Source organism: Salvelinus namaycush, unplaced genomic scaffold (assembly GCF_016432855.1).
Source record: "Salvelinus namaycush isolate Seneca unplaced genomic scaffold, SaNama_1.0 Scaffold2673, whole genome shotgun sequence".
NCBI classification, from domain to species: Eukaryota; Metazoa; Chordata; class Actinopteri; order Salmoniformes; family Salmonidae; genus Salvelinus; species Salvelinus namaycush.
Window position 1 is genome coordinate 24001 of NW_024059534.1, and position 9970 is coordinate 33970.

Genomic DNA, 9970 nt, shown 5'->3' on the forward strand with positions numbered 1-9970 from the left:
TTACTTTATACAATTAAGCCATGGACGAGTTAGTAGTCAACCTATTAGTGCAAACGTCATAACAATGCAATATAGGCGGCAAAGCTGCGCAGTTCGTGTCCTTCCGTACCCGCCCCCGGGCATACGTCCACCCAGGGGTGGGCCAGATAGGGCAGGTTACATTCAGGAGGTTCTGAGCAGCTCAATGAATATTCAACAAAAAGTAAGAATCTTACGTGATCTGTCTTCATATAGTAGGCTCGGCTAGTGTAGCCAAACGTTCAGAAATAAACTATAGCCTAGTTCTCAATGAGTGCGTAAAATTCTTCGAGAGAAGAGATATATCATATATCATATAAGGAATGATATATTGAATGATATATCTACCAGTTTGGTCTATAATTTGAACGAGTGTAGGCTATTTTGTTGAGTTGCAGTGTTGAGCCCATAGTTGAGCTGAGATCGAGGTGAGCTGTTGTCTGTCCCTCGTGATCTTCCTGATTAATCAGCACAAGTTTAATAATAGTTCCAGCGCGAGCGAGACATAATCCCGATTAACATTAGCCGCCCCGAGGGCAAATAATAGCCTACCCCAAAACCACACGCGTGCACGCACGCACACACACAACCCCCGACTCAGGCCGAAAAGAGAAGGATAGATAATGTTTATTTCTCTATACGGGGAGTGGTGTTCAGATTAAGTAAACGAAAGCATTATCGGGCGTATAGTTCGAGGAGAGACCTGAATGCGCGTGCTCCATGGTACGGTCTAAACGGAGCGCACAGTTGTGTGTGAACGTTTACGTGAGAGCTTGTGTGTGTGTGTGTGTGTGTGTGTGTGTGTGTGTGTGTGTGTCCAGAACTACACAAACCACCCTGCCTCTGTAAATCATATTATTGTCTGTGAATTCCTGTCCTCTGGCGGACAAGATGTGAGTGAGACGGAAATCGATAGGGGAGGAACCTCGTGGGAGCAGGCTTTATACAATCGGTTAACCCTCGCGCTGCTCCTGTCCCATGCGGGGACATGGTTGAAGGACGGGAACACGTTTTTTCCCTACTATATTAGGGTACTAACTTATCATTCTCAGCACTATCGACCAAGATCAGGAAAAGAGAAGAGAGAGGAACAAGAGAGAGGAACATAAACGTTTTCCAAAACGAGAGGACTGAGTGAACGGCATAGGGCGACCGGGGCCAGGGCTCCTTACTGATCCGGTGTAAATATGACGTCTCTGTTCGGTTCAGCTCGCGCTCTGAACGCTGTTCTGATCAAAGACAACCCGGGATAATAGAAAAATACTCCAGGGACCTCAACACACACAAACACACACACACACACACCACAGAGCGCGCGGCACAGCACAAGCCATCCAGCATGACAGCGCTAGCAGCAGCGGAGGAGCTCACCACGGACGGGCAACAGAACCTCTTCATCAGCATGAGATGAGGTCTAGAGACTTGTTAATAAAGTTGTATCGGTCATTAATTTATCCAGCCACACTTCTACGGCCGCTCGGTCGGCACCTTCAGCAGAGGAGCAGCAGATATAAGACAGCGGACGGTGCTGGGAACTACTGCACTTGTGAAAAGAAGACGCACGGCGCACTACTATCAGGGGGAAGTTGTGCGCAGCACCGGAGCTGGGGGATACCTATTTGGAAACGGACAGACGACGCACTGCGAGGACAACAAGCTGTGTTGTGTGTATTGGAGTGTGTCTGTGTGTCTAGTTGGAGTGCGTATTGCAGTGAAGGAGTGTGTGTGTGTGTGTGTAGCTGAAGCGATTAAAAGGTGTTTTAATCCTGGAACACGCAGCAGCGGGATCGGCTTCTGTTTCACCTGGAACCCGCGAGACAACAACACAACTCAGGTAACCTATTATATTACCGGTCCTGTTCGAACCCCGTCTGTCTGAGACTTAACTGTTGTTCATTGTAATGACATAAGTGAAAGTTAAAAGTAATATGGTCTCTAACGAGGCTGTCCTTTTACGCAGCATCGTTGCCCAAATGGCCAAATGTTGGCAGCGCCTCATGGGTCACAGCAGTAGTCTGTGTTTAGAACCGCGGATCAGACAGGGGAACATTAGCTTATAATAGCATATAGCCTTTCTCTGTCCCTCTCTTTCTTTCTCTCTCTTTCTTTCTCTCTCTCTCTCTCTCTCTCTCTCTCTCTCTCTCTCTCTCTCTCTCTCTCTCTCTCTCTCTCTCTCTCTCTCTCTCTCTCTCTCTCTCTCTCTCTCTGTGTGTGTGTGAGAGACCTCTGGTCAGGTACTTCAGGGACACGTCCTGCTTTACCTACAGTACTGGCAGCTTACTCCTGTCTGTGTTTGTAAGTTGCCATGCAGCGAAAGTGGTGACATGGCAGATATGTCTGATGACAACTACAGAGGAGACAGCTACAGACAGTACAGATAATACTGGCAGCTACCGGCAGCACAGACAGTACAGATAGCGACAGACAGTACAACCAGCTACCGGCAGCTACTGACAGTACAGACAGTACAGACAGCTACAGACAGTATGGTATGGGACACATTCAGCGGAATGCCTTTTGACTGTGTGTGTGTGTGTGTGTGTGTGTGTGTGTGTGTGTGTGTGTGTGTGTGTGTGTCTGTCTTATTAACACCTCCCCTGAATAAGCATAATAAGCATTGCTCAAAGTGCTTGTAGTTATGTGGCTGTGTTTAAGAGAGTCTACGTTTCGATCACATGACTAATATCATCATTATGTGATGTTTTAATGACTAACTCACACACACACACAAACACACACACACACACACACACACACACACACACACACACACACACACACACACACACACACACACACACACACACACACACACACGCGTGCGCCGGGGAGAAGGATGGATGGAGGGTGGGAGGGTTGTTAAAGAATTATAATATCAGGTTGTTACAGTATAAATCAGGTCTGGCCGTCAGGAGGGTCTGTGAGGTTATAGGTCATCAGGAGGGTCTGTGAGGTTATAGGTCATCAGGAGGGTCTGTTAGGTTATAGGTCATCAGGAGGGTCTGTGAGGTTATAGGTCATCAGGAGGGTCTGTTAGGTTATAGGTCATCAGGAGGGTCTGTGAGGTTATAGGTCATCAGGAGGGTCTGTTAGGTTATAGGTCATCAGGAGGGTCTGTGAGGTTATAGATCATCAGGCGGGTCTGTGAGGTTATAGGTCATCAGCAGGGTCTGTGAGGTTATAGGTCATCAGGAGGGTCTGTTAGGTTATAGGCCATCAGGAGGGTCTGTTAGGTTATAGGTCATCAGGAGGGTCTGTGAGGTTATAGATCATCAGGCGGGTCTGTGAGGTTATAGGTCATCAGGAGGGTCTGTGAGGTTATAGGTCATCAGGAGGGTCTGTTAGGTTATAGGTCATCAGGAGGGTCTGTTAGGTTATAGGTCATCAGGAGGTTCTGTTAGGTTATAGGTCATCAGGAGGGTCTGTGAGGTTATAGGTCATCAGGAGGGTCTGTGAGGTTATAGGTCATCAGGAGGGTCTGTTAGGTTATAGGTCATCAGGAGGGTCTGTGAGGTTATAGGTCATCAGGAGGGTCTGTTAGGTTATAGGTCATCAGGAGGGTCTGTGAGGTTATAGGTCATCAGGAGGGTCTGTTAGGTTATAGGTCATCAGGAGGGTCTGTTAGGTTATAGGTCAGCAGGAGGTTCTGTTAGGTTATAGGTCATCAGGAGGGTCTGTGAGGTTATAGGTCATCAGGAGGGTCTGTTAGGTTAATGGACACTTGGACTGAGATCACTGGGACTACTGCTGGGGAAAAGCCCTCACATCTCTCTCTCTCTTTGTCTCGTCTGTCTGTCTGTCTGTCTGTCTGTCTGTCTGTCTGTCTGTCTGTCTGTCTGTCTGTCTGTCTGTCTGTCTGTCTGCCTGCCTGTCTGTCTGTCTGTCTGTCTCTACAATGGATTGTGAGGGCTGGATTCACAAAACTTGGTGATTTGAGTGAGGTTGTGTGGTTGTCTGCAGCTGTTAAAGCAGAAGTGTCCTCTCTCATGTCTTCCCGGCTGCTACAGTAGGTTCCAGAGGGACTCTTTCCAGGGGCTACTGGAGAGAGATGAGGCTTGACTGGGTAGACTGGGTTGACGACTGCAGTCTCCTCCTTTGCCATCACTGCTGTTAGGGTTGGGTGATATATCTTGTTTTAAAGCTGGATTCCTTAGTTGCTACATCCACTTTTGGACTTATAAATTCATGATATATACCCATTGATTCACAATGTAACCTCATGAACAATGTAAACAAACACTGTATTGCCTCAAAACATGGTTAATACTATAATTCTGATACCATGGATGGTCAGTCCTTGCATCCATAGCTCTGTCTAGGAATTTGAGAGTGGTTACATTTTTCCAGGCCCATCCCATCAGCTTTTTACCAAAACAGAGGCGGGGTGGAAAAGTTGTTATTGTTTTAATTAAGGACTCTAGCTTTAAGGTATACCGGCATGGATCCACAAACCGGTAGAGATTTTTACAATACCGTCTGTATTGCTATTTTGTTACAGTGCTAAATAAATGAAAAGTTATATAAATTGGACTACTTCTCTTTAAGTTGTTGTCCTAGTTTGGTTGAGTATAAAACCATCAGAATGGACAAAGCCATTAAAAACCACTTAGGATTCATCTGTTTCCATCCTAGGTTTCATACCCTTCTCATAATACATGTTTAGAAGTTTTATCATTCAGAAACATAAAATATGGCCAAATTCACATAGACATTGGACGTCCATCCATGTCCCGAGGACGTCAGGAGATGCCTTCAAAATCTGTCACTAGGGGCAACGGTGAGCGCTATTACCATCAAGTAGGCATGGGTGATGGATGGGGGTGGTGTGGATGGGGGTGGTGTGGATGGGGATGGTGTGGATAGGGGTGGTGGATGGGGGTGGTGTGGATAGGGGTGGTGGATGGGTGTGGTGGATGGGGTGGTGGATAGGGGTGGTGTGGATAGGGGTGGTGGATGGGGGTGGTGTGGATAGGGGTGGTGGATGGGTGTGGTGGATGGGGTGGTGGATGGGGGTGGTGTGGATAGGGGTGGTGGATAGGGGTGGTGGATGGGGTGGTGGATGTGGGTGGTGGATGGGTGTGGTGGATAGGGGTGGTGTGGATAGGGGTGGTGTGGATAGGGGTGGTGGATGGGTGTGGTGGATGGGGTGGTGGATGGGTGTGGTGGATGGGGTGGTGGATGGGTGTGGTGGATGGGGTGGTGGATGGGGGTGGTGTGGATAGGGGTGGTGGATGGGGGTGGTGGATGGGGTGGTGGATGGGGGTGGTGTGGATAGGGGTGGTGGATGGGTGTGGTGGATGGGGTGGTGGATGGGGGTGGTGTGGATAGGGGTGGTGGATGGGTGTGGTGGATGGGGTGGTGGATGGGGGTGGTGTGGATAGGGGTGGTGGATGGGTGTGGTGGATGGGGTGGTGGATGGGGGTGGTGTGGATAGGGGTGGTGGATGGGTGTGGTGGATGGGGTGGTGGATGGGGTGGTGGATGGGGTGGTGGATGGGGGTGGTGTGGATAGGGGTGGTGGATAGGGGTGGTGGATAGGGGTGGTGGATGGGGGTGGTGTGGATAGGGGTGGTGGATGGGTGTGGTGGATGGGGTGGTGGATGGGTGTGGTGGATGGGTGTGGTGGATGGGGTGGTGTGGATAGGGGTGGTGTGGATAGGGGTGGTGGATGGGTGTGGTGGATGGGGTGGTGGATGGGGGTGGTGTGGATAGGGGTGGTGGATGGGGGTGGTGGATGGGGGTGGTGGATGGGGGTGGTGGATGGGGTGGTGGATGGGTGTGGTGGATGGGGTGGTGGATGGGGGTGGTGTGGATAGGGGTGGTGGATAGGGTGGTGGATGGGGGTGGTGGATGGGGGTGGTGGATAGGTGTGGTGGATGGGGTGGTGGATAGGTGTGGTGGATGGGTGTGGTGGATGGGGTGGTGGATAGGGGTGGTGGATGGGTGTGGTGGATGGGGTGGTGGATGGGGGTGGTGTGGATAGGGGTGGTGGATAGGGGTGGTGGATGGGTGTGGTGGATGGGGTGGTGGATAGGGGTGGTGGATAGGGGTGGTGGATGGGTGTGGTGGATGGGGTGGTGGATGGGGGTGGTGTGGATAGGGGTGGTGGATGGGGGTGGTGTGGATAGGGGTGGTGGATGGGTGTGGTGGATAGGGGTGGTGTGGATAGGGGTGGTGGATGGGTGTGGTGGATGGGGTGGTGGATGGGTGTGGTGGATGGGGGTGGTGTGGATAGGGGTGGTGTGGATAGGGGTGGTGGATGGGGTGGTGGATGGGGGTGGTGTGGATAGGGGTGGTGGATAGGGGTGGTGGATGGGTGTGGTGGATGGGGTGGTGTGGATAGGGGTGGTGTGGATAGGGGTGGTGGATGGGGTGGTGGATGGGGTGGTGTGGATAGGGGTGGTGGATGGGGGTGGTGTGGATAGGGGTGGTGGATGGGGTGGTGTGGATGGGGTGGTGGATGGGGTGGTGTGGATAGGGGTGGTGGATGGGGTGGTGGATGGGGGTGGTGTGGATAGGGGTGGTGGATGGGTGTGGTGGATGGGGTGGTGGATGGGGGTGGTGTGGATAGGGGTGGTGGATGGGGTGGTGGATGGGGGTGGTGTGGATAGGGGTGGTGGATGGGTGTGGTGGATGGGGTGGTGGATGGGGGTGGTGTGGATAGGGGTGGTGGATGGGGTGGTGTGGATAGGGGTGGTGGATGGGTGTGGTGGATGGGGTGGTGGATAGGGGTGGTGTGGATAGGGGTGGTGGATGGGTGTGGTGGATGGGTGTGGTGGATAGGGGTGGTGGATGGGATGGTGGATGGGTGTGGTGGATGGGGTGGTGGATGGGGTTGTGTGGATGGGGTGGTGGATGGGGGTGGTGTGGATAGGGGTGGTGGATAGGGTGGTGGATGGGGGTGGTGTGGATAGGGGTGGTGGATAGGGGTGGTGGATGGGGTGGTGGATGGGGGTGGTGTGGATAGGGGTGGTGGTTGGGGGTGGTGTGGATAGGGGTGGTGGATGGGTGTGGTGTGGATAGGGGTGGTGGATAGGGGTGGTGGATGGGGGTGGTGTGGATAGGGGTGGTGGATGGGGGTGGTGTGGATAGGGGTGGTGGATGGGTGTGGTGGATGGGTGTGGTGTGGATAGGGGTGGTGGATGGGGTGGTGTGGATAGGGGTGGTGGATGGGGGTGGTGTGGATAGGGGTGGTGGATGGGTGTGGTGGATGGGTGTGGTGTGGATGGTGGTGGTGGATGGGTGTAAGCTGCAAGCTCCGGCTCCGAGGGTCACATGTTTTGTCCCAGTCCTTGTGTTAAACCCAAACCTTGACTCTTAACTTAACCATTCGGAATTAATGTCTTAAATTGAACCACAGGTTGTAAAAAAAAAAAAAAAAAACGACTTCGAATTTTGACGTTTAGAGAAAGTGGACAAAACATCTCAATCTGAAGTCAAACCATGAGATCTTGTTGCAAACGAGAAAAAACAGAGAAAATATTGTGATATGATATTTCGGCCATATCGCCCAGCCCTAACTGCTGCTATTTACCATACCGGTATACATTTAAATAACGGGCTGGTTTTCATCAGACACTGATTCTTTCATGCCATGATCTATCAGTAGAAAGGAGGTGTTTTTGTGAGCAGGAGGAGACAGTGGGTCATCTGTTTTCTTATGACTTGAGGGTGACGGTCTCTAAACTTATCTGAGGTCAACTGTCGCTCATGTCTCGTCTGTATGCTGAATGATGAATTGTACTTAGAAAGGCAGTTTGGAATATCCTTTGCCGACAGTCTGTGTGTTTTCAGGGTAGTGCGAGGTGACTCTGCGAGGGGAAGGCGTGCTCCCGGGGGGGTAGAAGCGATGAACGCGCTGCGTATCCCCGTCCTACTGGCGCTGCTGGTCCTACTGCTGACTGCTGGCTTCTGCAAACAGAGCTTCCTGGACGTGAGCAAAGGGGCGCGCACGGACGGACACAATCTCATGGAGCTCATCATGGACAAGGTGCGTCTGGCTCAGAACCAGGACCAGGTACACGTGCGCTACCCCGCCAAAAAACAGGAGTTTACCTTGGAGACCAAGGAGAGGAATGAAGTGAACAAGTCTCACCATGGAGAACACATCATAGGTGAGTTATTAACCATTAGTGACAAGTCTAACCATACAGAACACATCATAGGTGAGTTATTAACCATTAGTGACAAGTCTCACCATACAGAACACATCATAGGTGAGTTATTAACCATTAGTGACAAGTCTAACCATGGAGAACACATCATAGGTGAGTTATTAACCATTAGTGACAAGTCTCACCATGGAGAACACATCATAGGTGAGTTATTAACCATTAGTGACAAGTCTCACCATACAGAACACATCATAGGTGAGTTATTAACCATTAGTGACAAGTCTCACCATACAGAACACATCATAGGTGACTTATTAAATCTTGCTGCTCTTATTAAATCCTGCTGCTCACCGTGCTGAAGAAAAAAACGCTAGTGGACGTGGCGATGTGGATGGCAAAATAAAATAAAAAGACATATTGTCCTGCAGTCCACCGTGCATGTGGTCTGAATTTATTGTATTCCCTGTCGTTCCAGAGGTGTTCCCCAGAGACCTGAGACAGAAAGAAAAGTTCCTCAAACACCTAACAGGTCAGACCCGCTTCTGTGTGTCAGTGACAGTTAGTGCAGGCCTGGGCAACTCCGGTCTCCGAGGGGGGGGGAGGGGTCACACTTTTGCCCCCAGCCCCAGCTAACATACCTGACTCCAATAATCAACTAATCATGATCTTCTGTTAAAAATGCAATTAGTTTAAATCAGGTGTGTTTGCTAGATGGGGATGATGGGGGGAAAGTGTGACATCAATCAGGCCCCTGAGGACTGGAGTTGCCCAGGACTGAGATAGTTTGTGTGTTAATGTGTGTGTGTGTTCACCAGCGTAACCCTTGTCTGTGTCTATGTCTGTGTGTGTGTTCACCAGTGTAACCCTTATCTGTGTCTATGTCTGTGTGTGTGTTCACCAGTGTAACCCTTATCTGTGTCTATGTCTGTGTGTGTGTTCACCAGTGTAACCCTTATCCGTGTCTATGTGTGTGTGTTCACCAGTGTAACCCTTGTCTGTGTCTATGTCTGTGTGTGTGTTCACCAGTGTAACCCTTATCTGTGTCTATGTCTGTGTGTGTGTTCACCAGTGTAACCCTTATCCGTGTCTATGTGTGTGTGTTCACCAGTGTAACCCTTGTCTGTGTCTATGTCTGTGTGTGTGTTCACCAGTGTAACCCTTATCTGTGTCTATGTGTGTGTGTGTGTTCACCAGTGTAACCCTTATCTGTGTCTATGTCTGTGTGTGTGTTCACCAGTGTAACCCTTATCTGTGTCTATGTCTGTGTGTGTGTTCACCAGTGTAACCCTTATCTGTGTCTATGTGTGTGTGTTCACCAGTGTAACCCTTATCTGTGTCTTTGTGTGTGTGTGTGTTCACCAGTGTAACCCTTATCTGTGTCTTTGTGTGTGTGTGTGTTCACCAGTGTAACCCTTATCTGTGTCTTTGTGTGTGTTCACCAGTGTAACCCTTATCTGTGTCTATGTCTGTGTGTGTGTTCACCAGTGTAACCCTTATCTGTGTCTTTGTGTGTGTGTGTGTTCACCAGTGTAACCCTTATCTGTGTGTTCCAGGTCCTCTATTCTTTAACCCAAGGTGTAGGAAACACTTCTATAGACTGTACCACAACACCAGAGACTGTACCATCCCTGCCTGTGAGTATTAATGCTAACACACACACACACACACACACACACACACACACACACACACACACACACACACACACACACACACACACACACACACACACACACACACACACACACACACACACACACACAGGGGGAAGAGGAATCTAAGCCAGTATAATGTTTATCTGCAGCCGAGCGCATTACCTCTCTGATAAAGTGTTGTCTC

At 50.3% G+C, this 9970-nt stretch overlaps 2 protein-coding genes across 2 annotated transcripts; one reads left to right on the forward strand and one right to left on the reverse strand.

Moving 5' to 3' along the window:
• Nucleotides 1-986: 986 nt before the first annotated feature.
• LOC120039374 (ALK and LTK ligand 2-like) lies at nt 987-9765 on the forward strand (the record flags this gene model as incomplete). Its single annotated transcript, XM_038984804.1, has 4 exons — nt 987-1852; nt 7812-8131; nt 8607-8660; nt 9685-9765. Coding segments are annotated over exons 2-4 (400 nt in total), but the record flags the coding sequence as incomplete, so codon positions are not given.
• On the reverse strand, nt 4784-7566 carry LOC120039373 (proline-rich extensin-like protein EPR1). The gene is made up of 2 exons (XM_038984803.1): nt 7557-7566; nt 4784-7266 (listed from the first exon to the last, which is right to left on the reverse strand). The coding sequence occupies exons 1-2, from the start codon at nt 7564-7566 to the stop codon at nt 4784-4786; spliced, it is 2493 nt and encodes an 830-aa protein (XP_038840731.1).
• Nucleotides 9766-9970: the final 205 nt, after the last annotated feature.